This window comes from Dermochelys coriacea, chromosome 3, assembly GCF_009764565.3.
Source record: "Dermochelys coriacea isolate rDerCor1 chromosome 3, rDerCor1.pri.v4, whole genome shotgun sequence".
Lineage (NCBI taxonomy): Eukaryota > Metazoa > Chordata > Testudines > Dermochelyidae > Dermochelys > Dermochelys coriacea.
Window position 1 is genome coordinate 87203659 of NC_050070.1, and position 17548 is coordinate 87221206.

The 17548-nt window shown below is 39.6% G+C and overlaps 1 protein-coding gene across 2 annotated transcripts in view; it reads right to left on the minus strand.

Annotated features, from left to right (window-relative positions):
- LAMA4 (laminin subunit alpha 4) overlaps positions 1 to 17548 on the minus strand; it is a 161236-nt gene that overhangs the window by 8469 nt on the left and 135219 nt on the right. For both annotated transcript variants that reach the window (XM_038397220.2, XM_043510858.1), the window contains 8 exons: positions 13233 to 13371; positions 10734 to 10871; positions 9179 to 9312; positions 7181 to 7345; positions 5702 to 5855; positions 3461 to 3651; positions 1117 to 1306; positions 122 to 277 (listed from right to left, as the gene is read on the minus strand). In XM_038397220.2, the coding sequence (XP_038253148.1) occupies positions 122 to 277; positions 1117 to 1306; positions 3461 to 3651; positions 5702 to 5855; positions 7181 to 7345; positions 9179 to 9312; positions 10734 to 10871; positions 13233 to 13371 (1267 nt within the window). The remainder of the gene's footprint in view (positions 1 to 121; positions 278 to 1116; positions 1307 to 3460; positions 3652 to 5701; positions 5856 to 7180; positions 7346 to 9178; positions 9313 to 10733; positions 10872 to 13232; positions 13372 to 17548) is intronic.

Sequence of the window (17548 nt, forward strand, 5' to 3'; positions counted from 1 at the left end):
AGTGGTGGCTTAAATCAACCTTTCACCCCTGCCCCTGATTTGTGCTATGTGGTCCTCGGCTACACTTGAGGATTGGGGCAAAAATGTACATTAGTAATTTCAGATATAATGTCTATTTTACCTGGATATTTTTTACAGCTTTTCCTGGAGCCACTCCCCCTATATAAAGCGGTCCACTGACTTGCCATGTATTATCAACAGAAGGAAGACTTTCTTCCAATACTCGGAGACCATCAATTATCAAACGGCCAGTATCTTTTTCCCGAACAAATATCACCTTGAAAGGGAGAAAATTTATTCATTGACAATTTTAACTGTTGAGGCAGATAACAAAACTGCTGAGGAAACATCACTGTATAGCAGAAGATGAGAACATGAGATAACAGGATATTAGAGAAGATTGTCTGATTCAAAATTTACAAGTCGGCTGCACACTGGCTGTATTTAAACCGTTAATCTTCTCTGTGGGACAACCGTCTCTTCCTGCATATAAAAGGCTGGTAATGAAACTTTTGTCTTAACATTTTTTAAAACAAAATAGAATATTGTATATAACCAAGATATTTACAGAGACAAGGTGAGTGAGGTAATTTTTTTTTTTTTTTTTGGAGGGGGACCTCACCCTCTTTGTTTCCCTAATATTCCAGGACCAGCATGGCTACAACAATGCAAAGAAACTTACACACACACACACGTATGTATATTGTATTGTATTGTTCACATTTAAGGTGCCCTCACTGCCCTCCCCACTCCTCTGTCTCAATACTGCTTAAGATCACACAGCCTTCTCTTCCAGCTCTAAGCCTTTCAAACCTTGCTTGGTCTCATTGTTCTGATCACCTCTGCCTCTTCTATGTGGCTGCATGTATGGAAAACAGCTGGATTACTGTAACTGATTAAACTCCTTAGTCCCCAGTTAATGACTTGCCAAAATACTCAGATCTACATGGTGAATTTTAAAACGTTAGTAGAAATTTCTCAGCATATAGGCAAGTATATGTGGTTATGGTCAAAGATTGACATCCCAATGGAAATGAATTGTCAGATCAGAAGATTCTCTACTTTGGCTTCCTGACGCATATATCATCATAACATCAATCACTTTCTTCAACTTACATTGTGCCAAAGCCCATCATTGTACTTCTCTTGGCTTTTAATCCTTAGCTTCTGATGACCAACATTAAACATAAAAATCAGCCGGCTATGGGCAACAAAAAGGGTGATGAAGTTGTTTTCCTCTTGATCAGAGGCATAAAAGATCATTCCATGGGATGAGTGAGTTTTCAGACTAATGGAAAACTGTGATCTGTCAAATAAAAACATGTCATTTTAGTAACAGAGCAGATGTAAACTGACTGAAGTCATCATTCAGAGACAGGAGAATTGAGATCTGTTCCCTTATGCCGGAGAATGTATTCCTTGTTTATGCAAATTAAGTTTTAGATGTATGTTCTATATGGTTGTTTGAATAGAAGGCAGAGCTGATACCAAGTAGAGGAAAATTCATCTCACAAAGAACTCATCTTTTCAAAACTAAATCCTAGTGAGTGAATAAAATCAATACAGATCAATCACGAAGACGTGTATATGCATTTCTTACATGCTGTGACAGAGTGCTGGGCTACAGCAGCTGATCCAGCACTCTGATCCCTACAAGGTCAATTAGTTGCCCCGCACACCTGAATATGGGGAACTGTGCCAACTTGATTGAGGCTAGGTGGGAGAGAGTGAAAAGCTCTCATTAAACCTCTAACTCAGAAGGGACCAAGGCACAGGAAGAAAAGGAAAAATGCTGTAGGCTGGTAGAGCCAAGGCCACAGGAGGTCTCTGCCCTGCTGGGCTCAGAAGCCTTAGAGTCCCAGGATATTCGTAAAGCTGCTGTACAATCTGAAAAGGTGGTGGATGTGAATTTTATAAATAAATGTTTATAAATTATTTTCTTCAGTGTTTCACCTGAAGAAAGTCTCCAAATTGTTTGGTTGGAAAGAGGCCGGAGTGGGCCATGCCCTGCCATATCCCTGCAGTATTAAAACAGAAGGTCTAATTGCCACAGTGCTTAAAATGTCATCTACACTAGGGCTCCCAATATGGCAAGGTCTGGAGAGTTAGTAGAGTGGAGGCCTGAGTGTTCACTAGTCCGGTCCTTTATGTTACAGCAGTGGTGGTGCTGAGTTCCTGCTCGCTTGCACTTCTCATTTAGTCCAAGGTTTAGCTTGGCACCTCTCAGGATTTTCTGTCAGATTTGTTGAAATGCTTAATATCATATAACTCACCCACAAGGAAATATTTTAAAATGTCAAAGTCATGGGTATTTTTAATCAACATTAAAATCATGAAACTTATGACTTCCATGTTAATTTTTTATAAATACATTAATAAACAAATGCAGCATTAGGGAGGAATCAAAATTGGGTTCTTTTTTATCTGTCTCACATGGACTACACTTTGAACTTTATCAAGGTTGCAATAGTTGTTTGTAAAATACTGTATTGAAGCAAAACAAATTCAATGGTTTCATTGTGATTCAGTAAATGCCATTCTTCCCTCTGAGCCAGTGCCACAGTATGTTTAGGGGCCATTGTGTTGTTGAATCTGATGGTTTTTGCATAAACATTAAACCAAGATTCTGATCCTTTGTGTTCATAGACTATCATATGGCACTTTCTGTGAGAGTATGAGCATTAAATATCCTTGCTATGCAGACCGAATGAACCATATGTAGGGAATTACCCTCATTACCTACAATTCCACTGCTGTTTGAATAGGACATGGTGTCCTTTGCTTCATGTCCTAATCCACTTTGCAGTGCTGCTAGACAGCTGCCATGTTCCACCCAAGAGGTGACTGTACTTCAGTGGCTGGGGAAGTGATTGTTATATAAATATGTTCATTTCAGGCCACGCAGTTCTCCCTGATGTCATTATTGCTTATGTGTGCAGAGAGATAGTATGATATTGCCTGTGGTTGGACGTGTGCTTTTGGACGGATTCGTTATGTAAACATATGATATTGTAATAGTATTAATACTGAGTCAAATCCTGCATTTTTTACTCGGGCTAGGCTCCCATAGTAGTAAATGGGCATTTTTGCTGAGTACTGATTGAGTCAGGACTGCAGGCTTTGGCCTGTGTCTTTTTGCATTGTGATATGGGAGGGATGTAGCCGGCTTGCTCAGAGGTTTAATATATTATTATTATTAGCAGTATTATTGCACTAGCATCCAAATTGCAATAGGTGCCATACAAGCAGATAGGGAGGCACAATTTCTCAAGACACAAAGCAGATGAAGAGCCTGTGACAGGGATACAGCATATAAGCACAATAACCAAGGTAATGGAAACAAACACATCTTGTTAGTTCAAAGTTCTTTGTTTGTTTGTTTCCATGGCTCTTTTCCTTGAGATTAAATTGTTTTTTTTTTTTTTTTTTTTATTTCTCAGGTCACTATGTGATGCTTTACCTGTCACTGAAATTCTTTGCTATGTGGTCAAACTCTTGCCGGCTGTTTGCTATTCCTCCAAACTGGTTTGCATGTTCAATTGCCATGGGGTTCTTGGACAACTGGCAGTCAGGGTCTCTTTGCACACTCATTTCTTGATCTAAATTTTTGAGGCCACTTGCCTTTGAGGTTCTTTCTTTTTCTCTTCCCACCTTCATACAAAGAAAGCCATTACATAAGTGTTTAAAGTGGGTGCGCATATGACAGGCAGAGACAATACTGTTACCAATACAATATTACCAATACTAGCAGGTAATATTTTGCATTGCTTATAAAAATATCTAGAGTTGTTCCAAATCTAATCAATATAGCTGTCCCCAAATAATTCTATTGTATTTAATTTTCAGCTCCATGCCCCCCACTGATGCAGACAAACACAGAATTTCTAACTGCTTAACCAACATACAATGGCAATTCAGTTCTTATGAATTTGCTGGAGCCCATTGTGGTGGTCTTCCCCCCTTTTAAGGATGTGAGCTCTGCTGCAATTCAGCATAGCATAGCACAGGGATCAGCAACCTTTGGCATGCGGCCCGTCGGGGAAAGCCACTTGTGGGCTGGGATGGTTTGTTTACCTGAAGCATCCACAGTTTCAGCCGATCGCAGCTCCCACTGGCCAATGAGAGCTGTGGGAAGCGGTGCGGGCCGAGGGATACTGGATTAAGGTTGACACTCATTTACACCAATGCAAGTTGACTATACTCAATAGAGTTGCATGGATGTAGCTGAGAGCAAAAATTAGCTCACTGCCTTAAGACTAAAGAGGAAACAGGAGGGGGAACTTTCTGTCACACTTTTTAGGAGACCTCAAATTTTGTTTTCCAATTCTACTAATGAGGAAAGAATGATATGACTGTTTCCTGAAGCTGTGGCAAAATGCAGCCCTGTAAGTGTCCAGCAATAGAAAAAAGAAAAGGAGTACTTGTGGCACCTTAGAGACTAACAAATTTATTTGAGCATAAGCTTTCGTGAGCTACAGCTCACTTCATTGGATGCATTCAGTGGAAAATATAGTGGGGAGATTTTATATACATAGAGAACATGAAACAAACATGTTACCATACACACTGTAACCAGAGTGATCACTTGAGGTGAGCTATTACCAGCAGGAGAGCGGGGGAGAAAAAACCTTTTGTAGTGATAATCAAGGTGGGCCATTTCCAGCAGTTGACAAGAACGTCTGAGGAACAGTAGGGGGTGGGGCGGGGGAAATAGTTTTACTTTGTGTAATGACCTATCCACTCCCAGTCTCTATTCAAGCCTAAGTTAATTGTATCCAGTTTGCAAATTAATTCCAATTCAGCAGTCTCTCATTGGGGTCCATTTTTGAAGTTTTTTTGTTGAATTGCAACTTTTAGGTCTGTAATCGAGTGACCAAAGAGATAGAAGTGTTCTCCAACTGATTTTTGAATGTTATAATTCTTGACGTCTGATTTGTGTCCATTTATTCTTTTACATAGAGATTGTCCAGTTTGACCAATGTACATGACAGAGGGGCATTGCTGGCACATGATGACATATATCACATTGGTAGATGTGCAGGTGAACGAGCCTCTGATAGTGTGGCTGATGTGATTAGGCCCTATGATGGTGTTTCCAATAGGAAAGTTACAGTGGATTGTCCTTTTACTTTTGTTATAAAATCAAACAAAACCCCTAAACCCTAACAACCCCAAACAAAAACTAGCAAATTATACAACTGACACCCTTTTTGATCCTTTGGCTAAGAGATCAAGTGTAGTATCAATTTAGTATCTGATAAGTTCTTGTTGGGAGAACTTGCAGAGGGTTGGATTTGATATGTTCTTTCCCATCTATAACTACTATAATACTATGATGCTCTCTGACTTTTACTACATCTTTCTGTATATCTCTTTTCCCCTATAAACCATTGGGCTAGGCATGAAGAAATCATTTTCATTAGCTGGTAAAAGCATCAGTAGTTGGTAGAGCATTTTAAAAGTCTCTTTTAGAAATGGGTGAAACTATAATGAAAAAAGTCTTTGAATCTTGGAATCTGCAAAATGAGATCATCTGTTTGAAATTATGAAATATTCAAAGGGGCCAAGTCCCATTCTCTGTTTTTCAGATATGTCTTGGAACCACAAAAATGTGGCTAGCCTAGGATCATGAGGCAGTATATGTGGACTTCAGCAAACTGTAAATTGATTTCAGAGTAGTCACAAGTCAGATAGTACTAACCTTTTTATTATGGCTTCCTTTGGCTTTTGAAGAGTTCTTGCCTTTCTTATGGAGAAGGGCAACTGGAGGGGAGTCAACAGGGCATCCATAAAGAGAAGTTTGGACCTTCTCAGGGTACCGCTGGAAATCTTCCACCTCAACCTCTCGATCCAACCTGTGTTTCAAAGAGGAGATAATGTTAAGAATAGCTGACTGAGGTGCAGCAAAAATAGCTTTTTAAAAATAGAATGGAAAAATAATTAAAATATCCAAATGAAGCTAGTATAAAATATATAATTTTTTCACTTGTTATCGCCAGGACAACCACAGATCTTCTTATTACAAGTGAAATTTTAGAGAGCTCTGTGACTTCAAATCATGGGGAAAAAGTTGGGCTCATTGTGTGTGTGTGTGTGTGTGTGTGTGTGTGTGTGTGTGTGTGTGTGTGTGTGTATATATAACATTTTGCCCAGAATAAGGGGAGTGGATAGCTGTGCTGACCCAGAAGCAGATTGACCTTGCTTCATTGGGGAAACAATCTGCGAAGGACCAATTCTGCTCTGCACACTGCCAGGTGAGTTGATTGATGTGCATGGGGGAATGGAGATAAAGTTCTATCTCTTCCTACCAATGCAGGAGGAGGAGTAGCTGTTCTGTTCTGTCCCCTCCTTGGACTGTGACCTGCGGTACGTGGCTAGTGCAGGGCAAGAGGTAGTAGCTCTAACTGATACACCCATCAGTCCAATTTCCCTGTATGAATCACTGTCTTGATGATCTGATATTTGGAAAATAAATCTGACTACATTTAAGTTCATAGTTTCTAGTGTGTGGGTGCACACACACAAAACACTTTTCCAGCTGGCATTAGTTGGTATCCTTCTTGGCAGTCTCAGCGGAGGGGATGAACAACCCTCTCACCCCCACACAGATGGTCCTTCGAGGCTAGCACAGTGGTGGGACAATATGTGCAGTTTGCACAGCATCTGCCTGTCTTATATCTGTGCTATTCATAAACAAAGGATTTCAGTTCGCAGGACTCTCAATCCGGCACCATTAACCAGCAATAAATTTCAGAAAAAAAACTGAAATAGGAACATTTTTAGAAAATGCTTTAGATTCACCATGCCTAACCATTTCAACAAGACCAAACTCCCAGCTTGGAGGCTTTGTGAGACACTGTCATATCCTTTTATTACAAAGGCAGAGCTGTAAATTATATTATACAAATGTAAATTATTCTGCAAATTACACATTGCACCAAAGGAATTAGCATGTATGGTAATGGCTGATTTACCTCAATAGTTATTTCCACTTCAACAGTTTTTTAATGTAGAAGGGCAGTTCTGAGGCATTTCATAGTAAATTAAAAAAAAAGGCGTTTGTATACAAACTAATAAGGTAAAATATTTCATTGTGAAAATAATCAGTTCTCATTGGTATTTATTTTCTATGCTGTCAGACACACACTGTTTGATGTGTACTGTTGTGGATGTTACCTACCTGATGAAGTAGGCATTGCTTATACACCCAGTGAAATTGGCATATTGAGTACTGATGGGAGAGCCACCAAAGTAGAACTTCTTGGCACTTGCAGGCTTTTGCTCTGTTTTGTCTCTAGCTGGATTCTTTTTGCTATGTTTTTTGTCATCTACTATCAGCTCGTATCTGCAAAGAGAAATCTTCCTTTTCACAAACTGCTTTTGAAAGAGCTTATTCAGAGTTATTACACAGTGTGTTATACATGCCAATGTTCCCATAATGCTGAACTCAGCGTCTGATTCCCTAAATAGCAATATCAGAAGACAACCTATTTCTTTCCAACTATGCAATAAATGGCGGTGGAATTAGCCAGCGTGGTAGCTTGGAGTCCAATGACCAAAAGCTCCAGTGAGACCTTTGAGATACTCCAGATATTCAGAAAGCCACAGTACACTATGGCTAAGACTAAATAAACTAATTGATCACAAGTGAAAGGATGGAATAGTATATGGAAAAGTGAGATACTATACACACATCATATCATTTTGGTGTTTAAGATGATATTGTATTGCTTCAGGGTAATCAAATCTCATTCTGCAGCATGAAAATTAATTCCAGCAGAAGTCAGGAAAGATTTCACCTCTCTAATGCCAGACTGCCTATATTTGGAGCTTCTGATTCAGGCTTGGAAGGGTTAAATATTTATTGGTAAATGTCAATAAGCATTGATTTCACCATACACAGACAGACCGACTTAAAAATGTTTCCATCTATAATAATTGAAATTTATAGATAGACAAAGTAAGAAGAATGCTGCTTGACAACTCATTAGAATTTGGTTTAAGGCTTTTTACTTTGTATATTTTGATGTGATGTTGACAATTTGTGTTTCAGTGGTTATAAAACTTTAACTTTTTGAATCTCAGTGTTGACTATCATTAAACAATTGTCGTCTGAGCCCGCCATAGTCTGACCCTCCATAATTTTCCACAACTGTGAACATTTAAATTGATAAAAATAAAAAGGTGCTTAAAATAAACATTGATATTACGTTAAAATGATAAAAAAATAAATCAAATTCTGCCAATTCTAGATATTGATCAATATCAAAAGAAGAATACTGGATCAAAGACATCTAGGTTCTGATCTGGTATGACAGATCCTGAGGTGAAAATGCTCACTGTAGTATGTCAGTCCTCATGAGGACTATTTCAGGGCTAAAGTTTCAAAATATGACCTGTGCTAACATATAATTTTGAGAACAATTTTTCTTAAATGCCATAATAAATTAGAGATTACCCATGAAAACCTCCATTTAATGCATGAAAACTATGCAGGTGAGAGCACAAAGTATGTGTGCAACAATTTCCTCTCACAGTTGCATATACACATATGAAGACTAGGAGGAAGACTTTTGGATAATTTTGGCTTTCAAATTACAAAGATTTTTTTTTAATACTTAAAGTACAATGATGAAATAAAACGTTCAGGGAAAATGTTTCAAGTTTTATAAAAAGTGGATGTGTAGACTCACTCACTGCTGCTGTCAGGAATCCAGCATGTTTTTGTCAATACTAAAAATATGAACGTGTTTCTCCATATTCTATATAATGACTTTTTTGCATAAAGATACCTTAGTTCATTGAAGTTTTTTACTTTGTTTTAACTAAGCAAAGCAATCACCACTTCTTTAGAATTAATCACATCAGTTTTATTAAGGTGCTTTTACAGGTAAGTACAAAAAAAGTCAATAAAATTTACAAGAATATTTTTTTCAAAATCTTAGTGAAAAGACCCATCTCCAGGCCATGATTCAGCCATTTGGATTTTGGGCTTGTGTTCTTTTAACTAAAGAAGTGATAATCCCTTGAAATAGGGCATGCTGTGAGGAAAAAATCCTAAAGTAGGGGCTTTGCAATCTCGGCTTTGCAAAAGCAACATTAAAAGATATTATGTACATAAAAGAGCTACATATCATATACTATATGTGGTAGAATCAAATATATTGAACAGCTTTACCTTTCCTGTGAGACAGAGGTAATGATAAAATGGGTTTTGCCATCATTGTAACGTGTCTCTTTTGACTGAACTTCAGTTCCCATAGCATTTAAAACCACAGCACCATCATTCATAGAGATGGAGAACATATCTGGCTGAAAAACAAAGAAAAACTTGTTTCAGGAGCAGGTTTAATACAGAAAGCTTTAAAAATTACATGAGCTTTCCTTTAATATTTATTTTCCTTTTTGCTTGTTAGCGATTTGTATTATTGCCATTCCCCCTGGGTTTTAAGTGTGTGCAGAGCAGGGCCGGTGAGAAGTGAGATTTCTTTTTATATTAATGTCACCCTTTAAACCACAATGCTCTGAGGTCTGGTACCTGATTATTTCCCCCTTATCTATGACACAGGCTCCATCAGTTTAGCAATTTATGGTGTTTACATTCAATTTGTGATTCTGGGTTTCTTTTTTACAGAATATCTGATACTTCAGGGTAGCCAATGTGGTGAGCCTAGCATATTTATGTTCCTTTTTCCCCCAATCAGACTGCAAATATGAACTTTGCTTAAACCCATTTCTTAATTCACAATTGTCCAGAGATATAATTTACTCTGGGAATGAGGCATTTGGGACTGCAGCCCCCAACAGCAGGAATAATTTATCTATTCCACTGAAACAGGCATCCATACTATTTGGTTTTAAGGTTCATACAGTCTGCTCTTGGGAGAAGCTAAGTATCTGAACTCCTATTGGAGAAGAGAGTACTTGGCATCTCACAAGATTCGGGTCTTAATCCTTTGGGCCAAAATCGGAAGTGATGGGTAAGAGAGTGTTGGTTAGCCTCGCTGACTGCAAGGGAGTCTTTCTTAGAACTACTTATGCTCACTTATCAACTTGTAAGCAAGTTTAAGCCCCATGCTTCCTTCCATTGCACACGGCAGAGGGGAGCAGTTAGAGCAGCCTGGCTGCTCATGACTGCAAGGGGCCTTTCCAGCACTGTTCCTTCTCGCCACACAGGCATCCTATGGTGGGGGATGGGATAGGGAATCTACACCAGCTGGGGATGAAGCCAACTTTTTGGCCAATTTATGTCACCTGAGGAGGGGTCAAACTGTAGCCCCACCAATTTAAACTCAAGGAGTTCTCTGCTTCATCTTCCCTTCCATGTGTTTTTCCCTGGGAAAGAAATATTGCCATTATTATTACTATTATTTATACTGTGGTAGGACCTATGTGCTCAAAGCAGGATTGCAGCCCTATTGTGCTAGACATAGCACAATCACAGAATGAGAGACAATCTGCATTTGTACTGTACACAGTGTGTTGAGTACCGTCATATGCATAGGATCAAATCCTGCAATCTTTAGTTAGGCAAAAATCCCATTGATGTCAGTTGGATTTTGCCCAAATAAAGCATTGAAGGATTTTGTCCACTGGGTGTAGAATATGAAAATTAGCTCATCAACTGGTATTTCTGAATCGTGGATTATTTTTTTGTTTTAAGAAATGAAGCAGGAAATGATCATGAAATTCTCCATAGTGCCAGTACATTTAAAAAAAAAAAGCATACTCACTCCTTTAGCATAATGGAATAGCAGCCCATTGGGCTGCAAAGTCCGGAAGTTGAAGCCACCTTCAAACTCATCAAAGAATGACATTTTTTGGCTGGAGGAAATGTAGCTCTCTCCATTGAAATATGCTCTGCGGGACATCTGCATGCCAAGTTAACAAAGTCACAAGTTGCTATAGGAAGTATTTTTAACAATAATAAACAATAGAAATAGAAGCCTCCCTTTTTCATCAGATTCAGTGGGCCAATTTTTCATATGAAAAATTCAGACTTGTCCCCTAGGTTTAAACTGATCTAAATGGAGTGATATGTTGTGAAAACATTCAGAAAGTAAGAACATAAGAGCAGCCACACTGGGTCAGACCAATGGTCCATCTAGCCCAGTATCCTGTCTTCCAGTAGTAGCCAATGCCAGGTGATTCAGAGGGAATGAACAGAACAGGCAATCATCGAGTGATCCATCCCCTGTTGTCCACTTCCAGCTTCTGGAAGTCAGGGGCTAGGCACCCTCAGAGCTTGGGGTTGCATCCCTGACCACCTTGGCTAATAGCCATTGAAGGACCTATCCTCCATGAACTTAGCAAATTTTTTTTTTGAACCCTGTTATAGTTTTGGCTTTCACAACATCCCCTGGCTACAAGTTCCACAGATTGACTGTGCATTGTTTGAAGAAGTACTTCCTTTTTTTTAAAACCTGCTGCCTGTTAATTTCATTGGCTGAAATCAACCCCATCCGTTGTTTGAAAGAGTAAATAACACTTCCTTATTCACTTTCTCTATGCCATTCATATTCTATAGCCTTCTATCATATCATCCCTTTTAGTCATCTCTTTTCCAAGCTGAAAAGTCCCAATCTTTTTAATCTCTCTTAGTCATTTTTGTTGCCCTCTCCTGTAACTTTTCCAATTCTAATATCTTTTTTTGAGATGGGGCAATTAGAACTGTATTCAGTATTTCAGATGTGGCTGTACCATGGATTTATATAGAGGCATTATGATATTTACTGTCTTATTATCTATCCCTTTCCTATTGGTTTCAAACATTCTTTTTGATTTTTTTTTAAACTATGTAAGTCAAATTGTTCTCTATTTCTTTAGAGACTAAGGGCCTTAGTCAAAGCCAATTGAACTCATGGGAAGTGAAGGTCCTAAATTGAATGAATCCCTGAATAAACACACAAAGAACAGGAGGACTTGTGGCACCGTAGAGACTAACAAGTATATTTGAGCATAAGCTTTTGTGAGCTACAGCTCACTTCATGCATCTGATGAAGTGAGCTGTAGCTCATGAAAGCTTATGCTCAAATAAATGTGTTAATCTATAAGGTGCCACAAGTCCTCCTTTTCTTTTTGTGGATACAGACTAACACGGCTGCTACTCTGAAACCTGAATAAACACAGGGATTTCCCCCCCCCCCGCCTACATTCCCTGCCCCATGAGGACTCTGTATCAATGTTTCTCAGTGAAAATATGAAAATAAATACTGACAAGAGTATGTTACAAAGCTATAAGTTCCCCCCTACTTAGTTGATATCCACTCTAATTCTGCAATGAGTTCTACAAACACAGATTTCTTCTCTGGCACGAAGTCCTATTGATTTCAGTGGGGCTTTGCATGGGTGCAGATATACACTTGAAGGATCAAGGCCATGTAAATTATCTAGATTTACCAGGTTTCTATTATATTGAACAGAATGATTCACGATGAGGGTCATTTGTACTAATGCCATCCCATTAAGTTTGATGGGGTTGTAGTTGTATTGGTGACAGCAAGGGGAGAACTGACCCAGAGGTTCCAAGGACAATTTTTTCTTCTTTGGGGTTTTCATATGGACCTCTGAGTGGTTTTCTGGCCAGAAAATGCTTTGACATTTTTGTCTGTTCATATTGGTTGTAATGCACAAATCGAAATGGCTGCCATATGGCATCATACATTTCAAACTTGGTTGCCACTCTGCTTACTGAAACAATCCAACAATAAGAAGAAAAGCCACAGAGAGGGAAAGTCTCTTTATCCGCAATGCCCTTTGATTTTTCTCCATGAACAGGATCAGCCTAGAAATATTTGTCCATCTGTCAATACTCCTGGGGAAGTAGTACCATATATGGGTTAGCATTCTGTTGTTCTTTTTCACATTTGCCTTCTGTACTCCTCTTCTGTCTAGCACTCCCTTTCTAAGAATATTCTCTTTACTTCACAAAACAAAAATGGAATAAAGTGGGACTATCTGCCCTCAGAATACAGCACATTATGTATTACAGACTGAATCCTGACATCACAACTTTTGAAATATCAGAGAAAACATGACTATTTTGTATAGCAATTCAGCATAAAAGTTAGGAATCATTTCAGTATGCAATTAAAAAAAAATCAAAATCAAAGAGTTAAGTATAGTTCCTGGTTGCAGATTTCTCCTTCCCATTATTTGGAATTAATGTCAAGTTGATGGTCAGATCCACAGCCAAGAGTTTGCCATGGCTCCATGCATGGTGCTATACTTACAAGTGACTCTTCTGGACAGCCATAACTGATTCCCAGGGTTCCTGGCTCCTCTAACAAGTTGAAATCCTTCTTTTGAAACTGGAATCCCTTCATGCAGCCTTTAAAGCCAGTATTTACTGTGAGGTGTGAGCTAACATTGCTGGAAAACAATGTCAAACAGACTGCAGTTAGCTAGCCCTAATCTTCACAAAAGTACTTTTTCCCCCCTTTTCCCCAACGTAGCATTCAGAAAACTTGAAAAACACACACCTCTTGCCCCAATCAATCCCAATCCCAGCGTTTTATGTATAGCAACTATTTCCCCAAGTTTTATATTCTGAAAGGTCAAAATACATCAACACTTACAAATGTTAAGGAGGGAAACTGGTGAGTATGCTGAAGAAATCATGTGGAGAAATCTTGAGAAGTTTAAAATAGCAACTGAAATTAAAATGTGGTATGATTTCTATTTTTAAGAAGAAAAATATGCGTTTTGATTTTTGTCTTATGAACAAATTTATGAAAGTTATGTTTCAGTTTTTCCTCTATGAACTGCCCCAATAGGCAATTCCAGTCTCCTTTCAGGAAACAGACAGGACTCAACTGGCAAAACAAATAATACCAACAGTGGTAATGGATTTGGGACCAAATTCTGATCTCACTTACACCTATGAGTCTTTAATTAAATGGTTTCAAGGTGGTAAATGAGAGCAGAATATCCTTCAGTAATTCTTTTAATGTCAGGTTTGAGATTGCTGGCACAGCAATCTGTAGTGACTACTCTTTCTCACATATTTTTCTGTTGTGCTCATCATAATAGTATCTGAGCACCTAACATTGAGTTTATCCTCATAACACCCTTTGGAGGTAGAAAAGTATTATCATCCCGATTTGACAGATGGGTAGCTGAGGCACAAGAAAAGTGAGGTGACTTGCTGAGGGTTCCATAGAAAGTTTTTGTGAAGGAGCCAAGAAATGAAACAGGATCTCTCTAGTCCCAGGCCAGTGCCTTAATCACCTTACCATTGTTTCTTTCTTTATTTGTGGATAAAGGCAGAACTACAGTTGGCATTTGCATAAAGATGTTAGAAGATACTCAGTTACTGGCACATAATGGTGCTATTTCAGAATTACCTCCCTCAACTTCCACAAAGTAAATTAAACACTGACTGTGCTAATAATCCTCAGATGATCTGGGAGGTTCAGCCTAGCTCAAGTCTGGATGATTATCAACAATTATTTGTATGTTCTAAATAAGCACAAAGTGCCTGATCTAATCCCCACTGAAGTCAGGGGAAAACTCCCATTCTCCTCTGTGGGACTTGGATCAATAATAAATAGGTTAAGGGGCTGACCCTTCCTCATGTGGGCAATTCCTTTGGTTTGTTACTTCAAATAGCTACTTGCCTAGTTAAATATCCCTAACTGGGGAAAAAAATGGTATGAGGGAAAAAATACATGAATGGGATTCCAAATTCATTCATTTGAAGACAAGATAAATGACAGAGGAAAAGGCTACTGGAGTGAGTGAAAATATACTGCCTTGGAGGAAAACCAGATTACTTCCCTAAGTCTATTAGCTAGTTGCAAAGTAACAAATTCAGTAAAATGTAAATCTCCTCAGGAAAATCAAGTAGATGTTGATGGAAGATGAATGGAAGATAAAGATTGAATTCAGATCTTGGTTAGGATGGTTGGTGAATATTTTCCAGGAACAAAGGAATTTCATATCAATCAGAGCAGTGTTCTATCTAGTCTGCTTCCTGCTTCCTGCTAGTAGTGGAAGGTGTCAGAATCCTCGTAGTGGGAAATTCTGGAGTTACCTGCCTACAGAGCGTTTTTTCCTAGCCCTCGTCAAGTGATCGGTTTATTCCTTGAATTATGATGGTTTATATTTATTGGGCCAGATTCTCAGATGTAAATCAGTGTAGATCAACTGACCCTGTGGAAGGAAAAGGCCTGGGTAGAGACCGTCGAATCGTGGAAGTCAACGAATGGCTACGCAGGTGGTGTTGGAGAAAAGGCTTTGGATTCTTTGACCATGGGATGGTGCTCCAAGAAGGAGGAGTGCTAGGCAGAGATGGGCTCCACCTAACGAAGAGAGGGAAGAGCATCTTCACAAGCAGGCTGGCTAACCTAGTGAGGAGGTGTCATAAATATAAAGGGAAGGGTAAACACCTTTAAAATTCCTCTTGGCCAGAGGAAAAACCCTTTCACCAGTAAAGGGTTAAGAAGCTAGGATAACCTCGCTGGCACCTGACCAAAATGACCAATGAGGAGACAAGATACTTTCAAAAGCTGGAGTGGGGGAGAAACAAAGGCTCTGTCTGTGGGATGCTTTTGCTGGGAACAGAAAGGAATTGAGTCTTAGAACTTAGTAAGTAATCTAGCTAGATATGCATTAGATTCTGTTTGTTTAAATGGCTGAGAAAATAAGCTGTACTAAATGGAATGGATATTCCTGTTTTTGTGTCTTTTTGTAACTTAAGGTTTTGCCTAGAGGAATTCTCTATGTTTTGAATCTAATAACCCTGTAAGGTATTTACCATCCTGATTTTACAGAGGTGATTCTTTTACTTTTTCTCCTATTAAAATTCTTCTTTTAAGAACCTGATTGCTTTTTCATTGTTCTTAAGATCCAAGGGTTTGGGTCTGTGTTCACCTATGCAAATTGGTGAGGATTTTTTATCAAGTCTTCCCCAGGAAAGGGGATGTAGGGCTTGGGGAGGATTTTGGGGGGAAAGACGTTTCCAAGCGGGCTCTTTCCCGGTTATATATCTGTTAGATGCGTGGTGGTGGCAGCAATGAAGTCCAAGGGAAAAAGGAAAATAGTTTGTACCTTGGGGAAGTTTTAACCTAAGCTGGTAAAAAATAAGCTTAGGAGGTTTTCATGCAGGTCCCCACATCTGTAACCCTAGAGTTCAGAGTGGGGAAGGAATCTTGACAGGAGGGCTTTAAACCAGGTTCACTGGGGGAAGGAGACCAAAGCCCTGAGGTAAGTGGGGAAGTGGGATCCCGGGAAGAAGCACGAGCAGGAGTGCGTGAGAGGGGAGCGCTCTTGCCTCATACTGAGAAAGAGGGATGATCAGCGAGTTACCTCAAGTGCCTATGCAAGAAGCCTGAGAAACAGGCAGGGAGAACTGGAACTCCTGGCACAGTCAAGGAATTATGATGTAATTGGAATAACAGAGACTTGGTGGGATAACTCACATGACTGGAGTACTGTCATGGATGGATATAAACTGTTCAGGAAGGACAGGCAGGGCAGAAAAGGTGAGGGAGTTGCATTGTATGTAAGGGAGCAGTATGACTGCTCAGAGCTCAAGTATGAAACTGCAGAAAAACTTGAGAGTCTCTGGATTATGTTTAGAAGTGTGAGCAACAAGGGTGATGTCGTGGTGGGAGTCTGCTATAGAGCACCAGACCAGGGGGATGAGGTGGATGAGGCTTTCTTCTGGCAACTCACGGAAGTTATTAGATCGCAGGCCCTGGTTTTCATGTGAAACTTCAATCACCCTGATATCTGCTGGGAGAGTAATATGGCGGTGCACAGACAATCCAGGAAGTTTTTGGAAAGTGTAGGGGACAATTTCCTGGTGCAAGTGCTGGAGGAAGCAACTAGGAGCAGAGCTCTTCTTGACCTGTTGCTCACAAACCAGGAAGAATTAGTAGGGGAAGCAAAAAGGGATGGGAACCTGGAAGACAATGACCATGAGATGGTAGAGTTCAGGATCCTGGCACAGGGAAGAAAGGAGAGCAGCAGAATATGGACCCTGGACTTCACAAAAGCATACTTTGACTCCCTCAGGGAACTGATGGGCAGGATCCCCTGGGAGAATAACATGAGGGGGAAAGGAGTCCAGAAGAGCTGGCTGTATTTTAAAGAATCCTGATTGAGGTTACAGGGACAAACCATCCCGATGTGTAGAAAGAATAGTAAATATGGCAGGCGATCAGCTTGGCTTAACAGTGAAATCCTTGCTGATCTTAAACACAGAAAAGAAGCTTACAAGAAGTGGAAGATTGGACAAATGACCAGGGAAGAATATAAAAATATTGCTCGGGCATGCAGGAGAAATCAGGAAGGCCAAATCACACCTGAAGTTGCAGCTAGCCAGAGATGTTAAGAGTAACAAGAAGGGTTTCTTCAGGTATGTTAGCAACAAGAAGAAAGTCAAGGAAAGTGTGGGCCCCTTACTGAATGAAGGAAGCAACCTAGTGACAGAGGATGTGGAAAAAGCTAATGTACTCGATGCTTTTTTTGCCTCTGTCTTCACGAACAAGGTCAGCTCCTAGACTACTCCACTGGGCAGCACAGCATGGGGAGGAGGTGACCA